Here is an 18,437-nt window from a genome sequence, read left to right as displayed (position 1 = left end):
AGTCGCTGCAAAGGGTTCCATTGTAAAGATATACTGTTTATCTAACTAGACCTCTATTTATATATACTTAAGCTATTTCCTATCTTTTCCTACTACAAACACTATAATAATGTATAAAGTAGAAAGTAAATATTGGTCTTACATGCATACCTGTTAATTCTGAATCTCAAAATAACCATCAATAGGAAGTTGGATAAGGTTCTTCAAGATACTTTGTGGATGTATCAAAAATCATATATTTAAATATATTTAAATCATACATTTAAATATAAATCAAATGCATGTGTTGGGTGTATGTGATTAGACATAAAAAATCTTCTGTAGATGCTTGATTTTTTAGGTGAACATAGAGTATTTATCAAAATAAACTATTTCTAGGCCATAAAACAAATCTGGATAAATTTATGTGGATGAAAGTCATACAAAGTATGCTATCTGATCACAATGGAATTAAGTTAGAGTTTGATGACAGATATCTGAACAATCAAAAATTATGTGCAAACTAAATTACACACTAAAGTACCCTCAGTTCAGTTCAGTCGCTCAGTTGTGTCTGACTCTTTGCGACCCCATGAATCGCAGCACGCCAGGCCTCCTGTCCATTACCAACTCCTGGAGTTCACTCAGACTCACGTCCATCGAGTCAGTGATGCCATCCAGCCATCTCATCCTCTGTCGTCCCCTTCCCCTCCTGCCCCCAATCCCTCCCAGCATCAGAGTCTTTTCCAATGAGTCAACTCTTTGCATGAGGTGGCCAAAGTACTGGAGTTTCAGCTTTAGCATCATTCCTTCCAAAGAAATCCCAGGGCTGATCTCCTTCCGAATGGACTGGTTGGATCTCCTTGCAGTCCAAGGGACTCTCAAGAGTCTTCTCCAACACCACAGTTCAAAAGCATCAATTCTTCGGTGCTCAGCTTTCTTCACAGTCCAACTCTCACATCCATACATGACCACTGGAAAAACCATAGCCTTGACTAGACGAACCTTTGTTGGCAAAGTAATGTCTCTGCTTTTGAATGTGCTGTCTAGGTTGGTCATAACTTTTCTTCCAAGGAGTAAGCATCTTTTAATTTCATGGCTGCAGTCACCATCTGCAGTGATTTTGGAGCCCAGAAAAATAAAGTCTGACACTGTTTCCACTGTTTCCCCATCTATTTCCCATGAAGTGCTGGGACCAGATGCCATGATCTTCATTTTCTAAGATATCACAAAAAGAGAAATTACTTATATTTACTTGAAAATATACAAAAATGTGTGGGAGGCAGTATATTTCAGGGAAATTGATAACACTAAATGCCTAATTGGATACCTAATTGATATGTGAACCGTGAACTTCCTGATATTCAAGCTGGTTTTAGAAAAGGCAGAGGAACCAGAGATCAAATTGCCAACATCCGCTGGATCGTGGAAAAAGCAAGAGAGTTCCAGAAAAACATCTATTTCTGTTTTATTGACTATGCCAAAGCCTTTGACTGTGTGGATCACAATGAACTGTGGAAAATTCTGAAAGAGATGGGAATACCAGACCACCTGATCTGCCTCTTGAGAAATTTGTATGCAGGTCAGGAAGCAACAGTTAGAACTGGACATGGAACAACAGACTGGTTCCAAACAGGAAAAGGAGTACGTCAAGGCTCTATATTGTCACCCTGTTTATTTAACTTCTATGCAGAGTACATCATGAGAAACGCTGGATTGGAAGAAGCACAAGCTGGAATCAAGATTGCCGGGAGAAATATCAATAACCTCAGATATGCAGATGACACCACCCTTATGGCAGAAAGTGAAGAGGAACTCAAAAGCCTCTTGAGGAAAGTGAAAGTGGAGAGTGAAAAAGTTGGCTTAAAGCTCAACATTCAGAAAACGAAGATCATGGCATCTGGTCCCATCACTTCATGGGAAATAGATGGGGAAACAGTGTCAGACTTTATTTTTCTGGGCTCCAAAATCACTGCAGATGGTGACTGCAGCCATGAAATTAAAAGACGCTTACTCCTTGGAAGGAAAGTTGTGACCAACCTAGATAGCATATTGAAAAGCAGAGACATTACTTTGCCAACAAAGGTTCGTCTGGTCAAGGCTATGGTTTTTCCAGTGGTCATGTATGGATGTGAGAGTTGGACTGTGAAGAAAGCTGAGCACCGAAGAATTGATGCTTTTGAACTGTGGTGTTGGAGAAAACTCTTGAGAGTCCCTTGGACTGCAAGGAGATCCAACCAGTCCATTCGGAAGGAGATCAGCCCTGGGTTTCTTTGGAAGGAATGATGCTAAAGCTGAAACTCCAGTACTTTGGCCACCTCATGCAAAGAGTTGACTCATTGGAAAAGACTCTGATGCTGGGAGGGATTGGGGGCAGGAAGGGAAGGGGATGACAGAGGATGGGATGGCTGGATGGCATCACTGACTCGATGGACGTGAGTCTGAGTGAACTCTGGGAGTTGGTGATGGACAGGGAGGCCTGGTGTGCTGCGATTCATGGGGTCGCAAAGAGTCGGACAGGACTGAGAAACTGAACTGAACTGAATGCCACTAATTGGAAAAGAAGAAAGATCTCAAATTACTGACCTCAGTGTCCCCATTAACTAAAAAAAGGAGAGAAAATGAAATTCAAAGAAAGCATAAAAATGAAATGAGCAACATAGCTGACATTAATGAAATAGAAAACAGATAACAGAGAAAAATCAATGACACCAAAAACTGATTCTGAGATCAATAAAACTGACAAGTTCTAGCCAGAGCAATTAGGGTGGGAGAGGGGAGAGGGAGGACACATGGCCAATATCAGGAATGAGGTGACAGCACTACAAATGTTATGGATATTAAAGAAAATAGGCGCTTGTTGTGCAGCCATCTTGGATCCTGTGGAGGCCTGCTAGGGACAGGACTTCTAAATTGACAAATATGTCTGGAAGGCTGTGGTCCGAGGCCATTTTTTCTGGCTATAAGTGGGGTCTACAGAACCAGAGGGGGCATGCAGCTCTCCTGAAAATTGAAAGTGTATATGCTCGGGATGAAACTGAATTCTGTCTAGGCAAGAGATGTGTTTCTGTGTACAAAGCAAAGAACAACACAGTAACTCCTGGCAGAAAACCTTAGTAATCTGGGGAAAGATAACTCAAGCTCATGGAAACAGTGGCATGGTTCCTGCCAAATTCCAAAGCAACCTTCCTGCTGAAGACATTGAACACAGAATCCATGTGATGCTGTACCCTTTGAGAATTTAAACTTACTGAAAAGTAAATAAAAATGTGGATTTGTTAAAAAAAAAGGGGGGGGATATTAAGAACAACTTTATGCCAATACATTTGACAGCTTAGATGATAGAAAAATTCCTTGAAAGATACAAACTACCAAAGCTCTCTGAAGAAATTTGCAACCTAAATAGCCCTATATCCAACAAAGAGGTTGACTTTGTAGTTTAAAACCTCCCCACAAAGAAAGCTCTAGGCCCAGATGATTTACTGCTGAATTCTACCAAATATTTAGAAATGACACTGAAGTCTAGACAAACATCCAGAAAATGGGAGGGAAATTTCCCTACTCAGTGATACAAGTCCAGGTGGTCTACTTGTGTTTCTGACCTGCTGGCTATAGGTTGGAGGTTTCAACAACCTCTTCCTTGGATTTGATTAATTTACTCAAATGGCTCACAGAACTCAGAGAAACATTTTACTTACTAGACTACCAGTTTATTATTAAAGGATATAACTCAAGAATTGCCATATGGAGAGATGCATAACGTAAGGTATCGGTAAAGAGTGCAGATCTTCCATGCCCTCTATGGGTACATGGCTCTCCCCATACCTTCACGTGTTCACCAACCTGGTTGTGAGCAGGGATTACTCTCGAGTTATTGTGTGGGCTTCTCATTGTGGTGGTTCCTCTTGTTGCAGAACATGGTCTCAGGTGCATGGTCTCAGTTGTTGTGGCACACAGGTTAGTTGCCTGCAGTATGTGGAATCTTCTGGACCAGGGACTGAACCTGTGTCCCCTGCATTGGCAGTTAGATTCTTAACCACTGGACCACCAGGGAAGTCCCCTTTTGGGGTTTTATGGAGTCTTCATTACATAGCCATGACTGATGAAACCATTGGCCATTGGCAATTGATTCAACCTCTAACCTCTCTCCCTTCCCCATAGGTTAGGAGATATGGGACTGAAAGTTCTAACCCTCTAATCATGTGGTTTGGTTTTCCGGACAGTCAGCCCTCATCCTTAGGTGCTGTCCAAAAGTCACCTCATTAACACAACAAAAGACATGCTCATTCTCATATCTTAGGAAATTCCAAGAGTTTTAGGAGCTCTTATTCAGAACTGGGGATGAAAGCCAAATACAAATAAATCAAAGAAAGGAAACAGGAAGAAGAGAAATGAAGGATGGCTCCTAAATTTTTGCTCAAGTAACCAGGTGAATGATACATTTATTGAACTAGAAGAAGTGTTATAGTGGGAGTGTGGGTGGGGACAGGATTAATAGGTTGATTTGAACATGTGAAGTTGAAGGTAGCTTTTAAAGGGAGATTTCAAGTAGGCATAAGGAATTAGGGCTCAGAAATTCAGGGGAGAGATGAGGGCTGGAGATACAGATTTGTCAGTTAAATCAAAGAAATTTGTCATCATATAAATGGTATTTAAAATTGTGGGGCTGAATGAGACCATTTGAGGAAAACTTCAAAAAGAAAAGACCCAAGGCCAAGTATTCCAACATTTGGAGGTGGAATAGAGGAAGATTATTCAATAAAGAAAATAGAGAAACAGTATTAGTGAGGTGGGAGAAATTATCTTTCGTGAGATGTTGTAAAAAAACAAAATAAGGAAATATGTCATTTATCTTAAATGCTGTTGAAGTCAAATATGATGAGGACAAAGAAAACCCATTTAGTTTTTCAATTGGAATTTCATTGGTAAATTGACAAGAGCAGTTTTAGGAGTATAGTTATGGTCAAGAAGCCAATTAGAGTGGATTTAAGAGAGAACTGGAGGTGAGAAAATGTAGGCAGAACCAAGAAGCAACTCTTTAGAGAAATCTTCCTCGGAAAGAAAGCTAGGGGTATTTCCTTGGTGGCCCAGTGATTAAGACTTTGCTTCCACAAAGTGACCCAAGCCATTGAAGATGTTGGTCAGCCACCTCTGAGAGGCAGGCCTGGGCCCAGCCAGTGCCAGCTAAGCATCCTCAGGTAGGATGAAGGGGCATCATGGGACCCCTCGTGTTGGGGGACAGTGCTGTCTAGTTGATTCCAGTTGGGGGCAGGAGGTATATTTGTTTATTTTCCTGGTTTCATCCATTGGATCATTGAAAAAGCAAAAGAATTCCAGAAAGAACATCTACTTCTGCTTTATTGACTATGCCAAAGCCTTTGACTGTGTGGATCACAACAAACTGTGGGAAATTCTGAAAGAGATGGGAATACCAGGCCACCTGACCTGCTTCCTGAGAAATCTGTATGCAGGTCAAGAAGCAACAGTTAGAACTGGACATGGAACAATAGACTGGTTCCAAATTGGGAAGGGAATATGTTAAGGCCGTATATTGTCACCCTGCTTATTTAACTTATATGCAGAGCACATCATGCGAAATGCTGGGCTGGATGAAGCACAAGCTGGAATCAAGATTGCTGGGAGAAATATCAATAACCTCAGATATGCAGATGACACTACCCTTATGGCAGAAAGCAAAGAACTAAAGAAGAGCCTCTTGATGAAAGTGAAAGAGGAGAGTGAAAAAGCTGGCTTAAAACTCAACATGGCAGAAAACTAAGATCATGGCATCCAGTCCCATCACTTCATGGCAAATAGATGGGGAAACAATGGAAACACTGGCAGACTTTATTTTCTTGGGCTCCAAAATCATGGCAGATAATGACTGCAGCCATGAAATTAAAAGACGCTTGCTCCTTGGAAGAAATGCTATGACCAACCTAGAGAGCATATTAAAAAGCAGAGACATTACTTTGCCTACAAAGGTCCGTATAGTCAAAGCTATGATTTTTCCAGTAACATATGGATGTGAGAGTTGGACTATAAAGAAAGCTGAGCACTGAAGAATTGATGCTTTTGAACTGTGGTGTTGGAGAAGACTCTTGAGACTCCAGTGGACTGCAAGGAAATCAAAGCAGTCAATCCTAAAGGGAATCAGTCCTGAATATTCATTGGAAGGACTGAGGCTAAAGCTGAAGCTCCAATACTTTGGCCACCTGATGTGAAGAACTGACTCATTGAAAAAGACCCTGATGCTAGGCAAGCTCCGGGAGTTGGTGATGGACACAGAAGCCTGGCATGCTGCAGTCCATGGGGTCACAAAGAGTCTGACACGACTGAGGGACTAAACTGAACTTCCTTTTTTAGGTCATTGCTGTCCTAAACAAATGGTTCTTTGTACTCTGCTTGCAAGTTTTCTGTGAGTTTGAGTGTTTCCAAATTAAAAGTTAAGCCAAAAGAAAGACAGTGCTCTTTAACTGCAGGCGGCATGGGTTTGATCCTTGGTCACAGAACTACCAAAGCTGCAGGACACAGTCAAAACATTAAAAAAAAAGAAAGAAAGCTAGGAAATGGCACAATTGCTCGTGAGCTAAAGTCAAGAAATGATTTTTTAAAAATAAGATATAAAAATATGTGTTTATGACATTGAAAACGCCAGTAAAGTCAAGAGCTTACTAGCATCAAGTGAGATCTTAATGGTGAGCATCAAGTGAGATCTTAATGGTGCTCTGTAATAGTACTTCATTTTCTGAATCCATTCACTTCCCCACATTCCTAAATAACTAACATTAGAATCTCAGATGCCACTGATTATAAGATACATCATTATTTTACATATTAGTAGGAAAGAAAAAAGTCTACCAATTAAACTATGGCATGTCATCATTTGTGAGACAGCAATTTCACATATGTTGAAATATGAAAAAAATATTAGAATCAGTCTAATGCAGAATTTCTTATCTTTTCTTTCCTCATATCTCAAATACCTTCTCCCTAACTTCACTCTGAGCTTTCAATTTCACTTATAAAATACAAACACTCGGGGAGGATATCCTCATTCTCCCCCCACCAAATCTGTACCTATCGATTCTGCTTCTCGTGTTATTTCAATGAATAAATTGCCCAGGCTCTTGCTTAGAACTGATCCTCCCAATTGTGTGCTGGATTCTATCCCTTCTTTCCTCAAGGACTTTGCTCTTGCAACTGTCCTGTCTCTCCTGTATTGTTGATTTTCCCCTCTCCATTGTATCATTTTAATTAGGGTACAAACACTGTAATTTCTTCCATCTTAAAAAAAATTTCTGAACCCCAAATCCCTCTGCAATGGACAGTTTTACTTTCCTATTCATCTTTAAAAAACTGAAGGAGTATGTCTATAAGTACTTGCCTTCTCCCATTGTTTCATCCCACTCCTAATTCTTGTCAGACTTCATCAAACTTCCATCAGTACACCAAAAGGGCAAGTTTCAGCCATCCCCACATTGCTCGATCCAATGGTCAATTATTACTTCTCATCCTGCCTAACCTATCAGCAGCAGTTAATGCAATGGATCACTCCCTCCTCCTTGAAACGTTCTCTTCCCTTGATTTTGCAGATCCAAACCTTCCTCCTTTTCCATCTGCCTCGGGATTATTCCGTCTCAGTCTTCTTTGTTGGGTCCTCTTCATGTTTCTGACCTAAACTACTGTTTTACTAGAAAAGACTGAACTGAGTAAAGGCAAATTATTCTCTTAGCAAACTGCTGACTTAGATTTTCCAGTATTTAAAAATTCTGAGGTCTATAGCTTTTAAACAAAAATGACATCTACATCTCCCTTTTATAAGTGAGCATGTCTCTTCAAGCAGCCCCAGAGATACCAGATCTAGAGTCTCCCTCTAAGGAGGCAGAACCGACGCATTCCAGAAATAAGCTCCATAGGCTTTATGGGAAATGTAGTATTGGATGAATAGCCTGCACCCCGCGGGAGCCTGGGGACTCTGGGCGAAGAGTTACTTCCGGACACGCGCGGTGGGGTGGTAGCCGGTATTCTGTAATTTTTGAACCAGTACTGCATGAAGTGAAAGTTGGGGTATCTCCCGGATTTGGGAGATCTCCGTAACCTGGAGAGCTTAGAGCCGGAGCTGGGAGTGTGGAGGTGCAAAGCTGGCAAGTATGACTCTACAAAACTCGGGGGACATAAGGAAAGGGCAGGAAGAAAGGGACCGCTTTATTGGCTTACCCAACGAAAATAAAACGTGAAAACCCTCACATGCGGTGACTTCCAGTTTGGGTGTGTGCGTCCTGTCCGATTCTGGAGTAGTTCAGAGAAAGCAAGGAAAGGGTCCAACTGCCACTCCGTGGGTTCCTAGATCCCAGTTGCGGCTTGAGTAAGTTCAGTTTGCCTTCCTGCTCTTGTGCTTTAAACTGCACCTTTCCTGATGACAAAAGCACCTTTGGCCCTACTAAAGCCTGCAAAAGGAAATAGTAAACCATTTTCAGGGATCTAGGAAGAAAACATTTTTAGAGAAACTTCGGTGCATGCTTTAGGGTATTTTCATGTGAAATGAAAATATCTCCTGCCATATTAATAAACAAGAAATGTCACAGCTATCAGTGATACCAGGCTTCAGAATGTGAATGAGGGCTGCTAAACTGCGATCCAGCAGAAGCTGCTGCCCACCCCCCGCCCCACGGTGATTGCTTTGGAGTTGGGAGAATGCCAGAAGTACGGTGAACAAGGAAACAGGATTAGCCCCAGATAGCTGAGGTGAATATGAAAGGAATGAATTCAGTGAGCCCAGAGGCTTGCATCTTCCCATACATAGAATGCTAAATTCCTTAACTTGATACTGATATTTGATGTTCAGCCTGCCTGCTTCCTTTGTTGCAAACTTGTATATAGCCTGACTTCCTCTCCTGCCTCCTTGGAGCAGTTTTCCCAGTTACTGAGATGCAGTCTCCCAGGCTAACATTCCCACCAAATAAAATAATTCTCTACTTTCAGATTGTGACTATATTTTTTTAGTCAACACTCACAACAATCATCTGAAGTAAATATTATCTCTATTTTGTATATGAGTTAACTGAAGCAGAAAGGTTGAGTTTAACTTGCCTGGACTCAGGCAGTTTAGTATAGACCATCTGAGGGTTAAACTCCAATGAATTTCCTTCAAATTTCATTCTTTTTGCAAGTTGAAAAGAACCTGCAAAACAAATCATTGGATTTATTTTTCTTTCAAAATCTTTTTATATATGCTGAGTAAATTTTGGTTTGTCATCATTTAAAAAAAACAACAACTCGTGGTGTATGTATGGCTGAGTCACTTTGCTGTTCACCTGAAACTACCACAGTATTGTTAATTGGCTATACCCCAATACAAAATAAAGTTTTTTTTAAAAAAGAACCCTTGGTCAATCTGCAGATTTTCCAGTGATGATTGTAAATAAAGCTGAGAGTGCCTCTTGCACATTTTAGCCTTTCTAGGGCTCTAGCAGTTCTGGTTGGAATTTCAAAAAGCCCAGGTTGGGCCTGTAGGAGATGGTGAGATTGAGAGAGAGAGATTGAGATTTAGAGTCTCAGTTTAAGACTTCAGCTTAAAAAAAAAATCCTCCCCCCCCCCCCGCCCCCGCCCTTTCTGCATCCAGCCTCTTCATAAAACCTAATTTGAGATCCCTTACCCAATCCACCTACAGAACAGAGGCCAGAGAATCACAGGAAGAGATGACTTCCAAAGATAACTGAGCTTGAGAGATCAGGCTTTTAGTTATCACTTTAACTCATTCATTATTATCTACTTAGAATGAATTTCTGGGAGAAAAAAACCTGTCACTGGTTTAAAGGTTAATGATTTGCTATTAGGTCAGTAGGATAGAAATGTACAGCCCACTAATATAAGATCATTGCTTATAAAATGTGGACATTTCTGACTTGCTGGAAATGTCATTCTCTCACGGGGTGGATTTTCTCAGACTGCACTGTTTGTGCTTCTGTTCCCGTAGAGCAGAGTTCTCCATTGCAGTCCTGGTATTTCATGTCTTTATTCTCTTCCCCATTTCTACTTTCATAGATCTCTGTGCAAGAGAGGCAGAAATGATCAACTTCAAGGTAAGGAAGGCATCCATTTATTGTTATTAAAATCTGTCTCTTTTTTTTGATGGATATGAAGATTTATTTAGAAAGATACACAGCCCATAGACAGAGTGTGCACCATCTCAGAAAGCAAGAGGTCCAAATCTCTTTTTTTTTTTTTCCAAATCTCTTTTTAAAAAATCCATATAAAAAGGAGATTATATATAGTTAGGGAGAATGTAGACTGAATAGATCAGGTCCAATAGGAAATTCAGAAAATTGATAAATTGATATCCAGGTTATAGGGTTTTTCAGCATTTAGGTAGAGCTTCATATGTGTACCCACTCTTTCTGGTGATCATAGAAAATGGGTAGCCAACCAAAGTATTGGCTTTGTCCAGGAGCATAAAGCAGAACAATTCCCCTGATAAGTAAAATTTTTCCTAGCACAGTTCTCCAAAGAAAATATCTTACAATAATGTTTCAAAGAAGTTATGTTAGCAGCAGTATTGCCAGTAACAATTCTGTGATAAATATAACATCCGATTTCCAATGACCTTCTTAAGAGTGTTCCCTAGAATAAGCAGAGAACATAGTGCCAAGAAGTCCATTTGTAAGTCCATGTGTGCTGTGCTATGCTGTGCTTAGTCATTTATTTGTGTCTGATTCTTTGTGACCCCATGGACTGTAGCCTGCCAGCCTCCTCTGTCCATGGGGGTTCTCCAGGCAAGATACTGGAGTGAGTTGCCATGCCCTCCTTCAGGGGATCTTCTCAACCCAGGGGATAGATTAGGTATCATTATTGTGATTGCATTACACTTTTAGATAAATTTAGAGAGAATTCATAACTTTTCAATAATGAGTTCTCCATTTTATTTCCATTTTTATTTTGGTCCTTCATTATAGTTGTATAGGTTTTTATATATGTAAATTCTTATACATTTCTTATAATGTTTATTCTTACACATGGTTTAAGTTTCTATTGAGAATGGGATGAATATTTTTTTCATAATATTTTCTAACTGGCTACTCTGGTGCATAGGAAAGTATGGATTTATCTGTTTGACTTTATTCAACTTACAGAACTCTTAGATTTTCTATTTAGACCATCATATACTCTTCAAATGGAGTTTTGTCCCTTATTTGCTTATCTCCTTTTTTTTTTTTTTGTCTTATTGCAATGGACAGGATTTCTAGTACTATAATTTTGAATATAATTGCTAGCCAGAATCTTTTCTGGTCCAGTTTTAATGGGAATTCTTCCAGTGTCTTATATTCTGGTAGATAGTTGTTCTTTGTTTTTTTATTTTTAATCAAGTTAAGGATTCTTAGCTTATTAAGATTGTTTTCATAAGGTGGGAACTTTTTCCCTCATATCCTTTTTTTATACTTGTCAATAATATATTTCATGCTTTTAACTTAACAGTTTAAAGAATTTCTAATACTGTTCCCATTAAAGGGACAAACAGTAAATATTTTAGGCTTGAAGGCTATATAGCTTCCCTGACAACTGCTCAACTCTGCCCTTGTAGTTGAAGTAAAACAAATAGGCACTTTTTCCACTTACATTTTATTTACAAAATTATATTTCTTCTAAATAAAATTATTTCTGTGGCATTAAAAAAAAAGCTTGTAGGTTTTAATTTGCTTCCTTATATAGTCTTAACTATCTCTTTGTGATAGAAATGTTGCTATGTGCCTTTTTAATTTCAGTTTAAATTAAAAATGATTTTGATTTGTGGTTAAGAGGATATATTTTATCATATTAAAATCTGTGTTTTTCTATTTTATTATGCTTATATAAGTCTAGCCTGTTAACTTTATAGCCCATTTAACATCTAATTACCTTTATACATTTATTTTGTAGTATTTAATAGGCTATAAGATTACTGAGGGCAGTAATACTTTTTTTCTTTTTTGCAGTACTAGTGATACAAAAAAGAAAAAAAGTAGTGTGCTTGGAGAAGGCAATGGCACCCCACTCCAGTACTCTTGTCTGGAGAATCCCATGGATGGAGGAGCCTGGTGGGCTGCCGTCTATGGGGTTGCACAGAGTTGGACACGACTGAGCGAGTTCACTTTCACTTTTCACTTTCATGCATTGGAGAAGGAAATGGCAACCCACTCCAGTGTTCTTGCCTGGAGAATCCCAGAGACGGGGGAGCCTGGTGGGCTGCCGTCTATGGGGTCGCACAGAGTCGGACACGACTGACGCGACTTAGCAGCAGCAGCAGTAGTACTATACTTGGTATGTCCTCATTAAATATTATATGAGTGAATGAGTGAAGAACATATAAGCAGTATTTTAAAATAATTTTATTAAGACTTAATTCACTTATTATAAGTTGACCACCTTAAAATTAGTGTATTAGCACAATTCTGAAACTGTCATCACTAATCTCAGAACATTTTCATATCCTCAAAAGAAACCCCATACCCATTAACAGTTACTCCCCATTCCTTCCTTCCCCCAGCCCTGAATTACTTTATGTTTTTATGGATTTGCCTGTTCTGAAAATTTCATACAAATTGAACTGTACAATATGTGATCTCTTGTGACTGGCTTCTTTCACCTAGCACAATATTTTCAGGGATCATCTATGTCATAGAGTCCTTTTTAGTACTGAATAATATTGGATCATATGGATATGCCTCATTTTGTTTATTCATTTATTACTTGCTCAATACCCATATTGTTACCACTTTTGCCTGCTATGAATAATTCTGCCGTGGACATGTGTGTATGATTTTTGTGTGGACATATGTTCCCTCAGAGAAGGCAATGGCAACCCACTCCCGTACTCTTGCCTGGAAAATCCCATGGACGGAGGGGCCTGGCGGGCTGCAGTCCATGGGGTCACTAAGAGTCAGACACGACTGAGTGACTTCACTTTCACTTTTCACTTTCATGCATTGGAGAAGGACATGGCAACCCACTCCAGTGTTCTTGCCTGGAGAATCCCAGGGACGGGGGAGCCTGGTGGGCTGCCGTCTATGGGGTCGCACAGAGTCGGACACGACTGAAGCGACTTAGCAGCATGTTCCCAACTCTTTTGGGTATATACCTAGGAAAAATTGCTGGGTATATGGTAACTCTAATGTTTTGAAAAACTCCTGAATTGTTTTACATAGTTGCTGCACCATTTTACAATTCCATCAGCAGTGTATGAGAGTTCTAGTTTCTCCCTACCCTTGTGAAAAACTTGTCATCGTCTGCCTTTGATTTTAGCCATCCTGCTGGATGTAAATGATATCTCATTGTGATTTTGATTTGTACATCTTTTCATGTGCTTTTGGATCATATCTGTCTTTTGAAAAATGTCTGTTCACATCCTTTGCCCATTTTTAAATTGAGTTTTCTTTTTATTGTTGTAAGAATTCTTTTTCTTTTAGAGACAATTCTCTTTTCAGATATATGATTTACAAATATTTCCTGCTACTTTGTGAGTTGTCTTTTTCACATTCTTCATGGTGTCCTTTGAAGCACAAAAATGCTTAATTTTGATGAATTCCAATTTATCTATTTTTCTTTTATAACACTTTTTCTGTCATGTCTAAGAAACCGTTACCTAATCCTGTGTCATAAATATTTACTCCCTTGTTTTCATGTAAGAATTATATACAGTTGACCTTTGAATAACACAGCTTTGAACTGTGTGGGTCCACTTAGGTGCAGGTTTTTTCCAGTAAATACATACTGTAGTACTACATGACCTGTGGTTCATTAAACTCATGGTTGTGGAACCACAGATATGTCTGTAAACTTATGTGGATTTTTGACTGTGGGGAGGGTTGGCACCCTAACCCCCAAGTTGTTCAAGGGTTACCTGTAGTTTTAACTCTTACACTGGGTCTCTGATCCATTTTTAGTTTATTTTTATTATGATGACTTCTCTGGTGGCTCAGAGGGTAAAAGCTTCTGCCTACAATGCAGGAGACCTGGGTTCAATCCCTGGGTCGAGAAGATCCCCTGGAGAAGGAAATGGCAACCCACTCCAGTACTCTTGCCTGAAAAATCCCTTGGACGGAGAAGCCTGGTAGGCTACATTTCATGGGGTCACAAAGAGTTGGACACAACTGAGCGACTTCACTTTCTTTTATTATGATATGAGGTGTGTGGGTTGGAGGGAGTCCAACTTCATTCTTCTGCATGTGGATATCCAACTGTCCCAACACCATTCATTTAAAAGACTATTCTTTCTGCTATTGAATTGTTCTGATACTATTTGAATATTTTTAATATAATTTTTGTTTCTATCACAAAGTATATTTCTGAATCAGGTGTATAGTAGTTTTCATACATAACTTTGAAAACTCATCAATGAACATGATATGATCCTAAGAGGCTGCCATGACTCTTACAAGTCCCCAAATGATGCACACTTTAGTTTGAAGATCCATGTACTATTACAGGGATCAGTGACACTCCAGGATGTGGCTGTGGAATTCACCCCAGAGGAATGGCAGCTGCTTGACTGTGATCAGAGAACCCTGTATTGGGATGTGATGTTGGAGAACTTTAGAAACCTCATCTCAGTGGGTAAGGACAGTGGGTGGTAACTTTTTAGTTGTAGCTCAGAATGTTTTAACAGTAGCCTTCCTTTAAGACCTGTGAAAGCTGTGAACATTCTGAAGCATTAGCAAGTTTGGCCTTGAACTTCATTAGTCAAAGATTCTTAATCTCCTTTGGGGATCAGGTACTGTGTTTATGCTTCTGCCTCCTAAGTGAAGAAGGGTCTTTTCTGTTCTGAAGCCTGTTTGTCAGCCTTCACAGGCCCTAAGACACCAGGAGGCAAACCCGAATTATGAGGTAGTTGTTCCTAGCACTTTGTCCCCAGTTCTGTGTTGTTTCCCAGGAACAGGGTGTCCAGTTACTGAAACAACAGTGATATTCAAGGTGGAGCAAGGACAAGGCCCATGGATGGTGGAGGGAGAGAACTCACGTTGGAGCTCTCCAGGTGAGTCAGAGAAACCCAGGAAGATGGGAGTCTTTGAAATTGGGGTCCCAGTTGGTGAGTGAGGGACTGGCACCTTTGAAACACTTTTTAGGAAGCACATACCTTTGGAAGTGACTGGGTGCACTTGACATGCATCTGACATCGTCAGATCCCCAAATGACACCCTCAGTTCCCCTCTCCCACGTGGCTGCTCTTTCTCTTCCTCAGCTCTTGTGTAGGAGGATGTGCTGCCACTCCACTTTGACTCCTCACACTGCCTGTTGCATCGAAGTGCTTGCCTGGTTCTCTCAATTCCTGGAATCCTCATTGTTCTTTCCTCCTCAACACGATGGCAGATCTTTCCATACATCTAGTTCTAATAATGTAGTCAGCTTATGTGGATTTGCAGTCTTACTCCACCAACCTCTTTTGGATAAGGTTAGAGGACTGGAGAGGGAGAAGGAAATGGCAACCCACTCCAGTATTCTTGCCTGGATAATCCCAGGGACGGAGGAGCCTGGTGGGCTGCCATCTATGGGGTCACATAAGTTGGACACGACTGAAGCGACTTAGCAGCAGCAGCAGCAGACTGGAGATATAAAAATGTTCCTGAAGGGAACTGATATTGTGCCAGCTGACCAAGAGGAAAAAAGAGGTATGAATGCAGAAAAAAGGGAGGTATTCTACCAGGGTGATCTAGGAATTATGTAGTGAGGACTCTGATTCTGATCTCCCTCTTCCAAATCTAATTTTCCCTTAACTCCATTGTCTCTTGTTCCTCTCCCTGTCCATTGATCACATCTCCATAGTGGGCTGTCTTTGTTCTGTGAGTTGACCATATACCCTGTTGAGCAACTTTTTGATTTTCTTTGTACTCTCCTCACTACCTTATGCTATTTTACTGTTGTTTTGGGTTTTTTTCCCTAGGTCACAAGTTAAGCCACCCATTCTCACTGTCATTCTGTCTCCTTTTTCCTCCCTAGCAGTTTTATTCTTCAAGTTCAGGAGCAAGGTGAAAGCATACTTGTTTCAGAATGAGACTAGATTTGAAATCAAGTTTCTTTCTATGACTGTCAATGGCAAAAATTAACTAGGAACATTTCATTGTACTCCTTTTTAGAAGCTGACTGCCCACTTGTTGATGAATCAGACAAGCACCAGAAAAGCAAAGACAATTTTTTAAATTCAATTTTGTTCATGTTCAATAAAATTCTGACTGTGGAGAGACTTCATGGTTATAATATGAGTGCAAATCTTAATCCTACAAGAAAAAAATCATATAAATGTAAGTCATTTGGGAAGAGTTTGCAGCCTACTTTGGACTTTCCTAATTATAATAGATGTTATAATGGAGAACACGCTGATGAATGCAATGAATGTGGGAAAGCCTTCAAAAAGAAATTTAATTTCATTAGACGTGAAAAAAATCATACAAGAAAAAAACTGTTTGAATGCAACACCTGTGGGAAAGCCTATAGCAGCAAGGCACACCTTGCGACTCATCAGAAAATTCATAACAGAGAGAGACCCTTTGTGTGCAGTGATTGTGGAAAAGCGTTTACACATAAAGCACAACTCGTGGTCCATCAGAGACTCCACACTGGAGAGAAGCCTTATGAATGCAGTCAGTGTGGAAAATCATTCACTTGGAATTCTTCCTTTAATCAACACATGAAATCGCATACACTTGAGAACTCATTTGAATGTAAGGAATGTGGGAAAACATTCAGGTATAGCTCATCCCTTTATAAACACTCTAAATTTCATACAGGAGAGAAACCATATCAGTGCATTGTATGTGGCAAAGCCTTTGGCAACAGTTCTGTGCTTGTTACCCATCAAAGAATTCATACAGGAGAGAAACCTTATGGATGTATTAAATGTGGCAAAGCCTTCATCAAGAAGTCTCATCTCCTTAGACATCAGATAACTCATACAGGAGAAAGGCCCTATGAATGTAGCAAATGTGGGAAACCATTTTCCCAGAAGTCAAATCTTACTGTACATCAGAAAATTCATATGTAATATTTACTTAAGAATATGAGAAAGCTTTAATATTTGATAAGTTATTGAGTAGAGAATTCATGGTGAGGAGAAATGCAACAATTTGAAGGAACTGAAAGAATAAATTCCCATAAAAAATCAATGCCAGTCATGTTCTGGAAGTGATAAAGTTTTTAGAGGAAAGATCACAGAAAATGTTAATTTATAATGATAAAACTTAGAGCTTGGAAAACATAAATTAAACAATCAAGGAATCAGTGAAACTGCATTTAGCATCTCTGATTATTTTTATAACAAATTATATAATTATGCAAGTGTGAATATAAAATAAGTTTATATATTAAATTATATCTATTAAAAGTTTCTGAAGTAAATATCACTTTTTCTTCCAATCTGAATAGTAACATGCAAGTGAAAAAATGTGGTTTAAGATATAGTATGAATTTCAGTAATATTTTCATCCATTCACTGGTGCTTTTAATGGGTATGGCAGTGTTACTGAATCTCCGAGTCTCCTCTTTAATTCTGAAACTTGTTATAAAGATATATAGAATTACATGTGTGTATAACTTAACAAGATATCAATTGAGATGGTGAAAGCAGTTGTATTCTATACACTAAGTGCTCAGTTGTGGAAAAGGAAGTATTTAAAGAAGTATGTAAATAAAACATTTGCACTTCAGATATCCCTGTTCTTTTTCATTGATGTGTCCACCTAAGGTGTAAGCATAGTTACCTAGGGTACCATCTGAATTTCATCTTAGTAAGGTAGGGTGTCGTGATACTTTGCAACTTTCAGGAAGCAAGTTTTTGGATCTATTTTTTGTTTTCTTGTTAAGAGATTGATACAGGTTTAACTCTTAGAACTGCCTGGAATTTTCCATGTGACAGCACATGGGAAATTTCCATAGGCACTTTAATTGAGTTGAAAAGAGCACTGTTTTTGTTATGTTTTGTTTAGCAACTTCACTTTGGAACATGACATTTGGTAAATTCCAAATATTCCCTTAAAAGGATGAACCAATCTTTATTTAAGCTACAGTTTTTATAATTGTACACAATATTCCTTGATAATGTCAAAAAATGTTTATGCCTTTTTTTGAGTTGTGGCAAAACAGCTTGATCCTAAATTCAGAAATCAGGCCTTTTAAAGTTTAGGCTCAGTTACAACTTTTTTACATTGCTTTTCTTTCATTAACCATGTTTCGAAGAGTAATGTTGAGTAATGATTATAAATGAATACTAGTGCTTTTTTGAACAAGCATACTAGAACTTAAGGATCTAAATTAAATCTTTTACTGAATATTTTTTTGCTTGACTAAACTTTAGTCAGGTTCCTGAAACTTTCTGAGGCTCACCTGCACGCTTCCTTAAAAAATCTATTTTTAGCAAGAACCCTGCTAGTCATTTTAAACAGAACTCTCCACCCTGAGTGTCTGATCAGATTTCTCATCCTCCATCATCCTT

The 18,437-nt window shown here is 39.2% G+C and overlaps 1 protein-coding gene and 1 pseudogene across 8 annotated transcripts in view; both read left to right on the top strand.

Annotated features, from left to right (window-relative positions):
• ZNF684 (zinc finger protein 684) overlaps positions 1 to 17,654 on the top strand; it is a 29,406-nt gene extending 11,752 nt beyond the window's left edge. Inside the window, exons 1-5 of one of the 8 annotated variants that reach the window (XM_044945182.2) lie at positions 6,308 to 8,130; positions 10,028 to 10,065; positions 14,443 to 14,569; positions 14,868 to 14,987; positions 16,087 to 17,654. In XM_044945182.2, coding sequence (XP_044801117.2) covers positions 10,051 to 10,065; positions 14,443 to 14,569; positions 14,868 to 14,987; positions 16,087 to 16,991 — 1,167 coding nt within the window. In that variant the 5' untranslated portion in view covers positions 6,308 to 8,130; positions 10,028 to 10,050 and the 3' untranslated portion in view covers positions 16,992 to 17,654. Of the gene's footprint in view, positions 1 to 6,307; positions 8,131 to 8,152; positions 8,348 to 10,027; positions 10,066 to 12,212; positions 12,278 to 14,442; positions 14,570 to 14,867; positions 14,988 to 15,194; positions 15,622 to 16,086 lie in introns of those variants that run through there. The other 7 variants (XM_044945181.2, XM_044945186.2, XM_044945183.2 and 4 more) reach the window with 7 other exon arrangements.
• LOC112585702 lies at positions 2,479 to 5,356 on the top strand (annotated as a pseudogene).
• Positions 17,655 to 18,437: the final 783 nt, after the last annotated feature.

Source organism: Bubalus bubalis, chromosome 6 (assembly GCF_019923935.1).
Source record: "Bubalus bubalis isolate 160015118507 breed Murrah chromosome 6, NDDB_SH_1, whole genome shotgun sequence".
NCBI lineage: Eukaryota > Metazoa > Chordata > Mammalia > Artiodactyla > Bovidae > Bubalus > Bubalus bubalis.
This window is presented reverse-complemented; position numbering and strand designations above follow the sequence as displayed.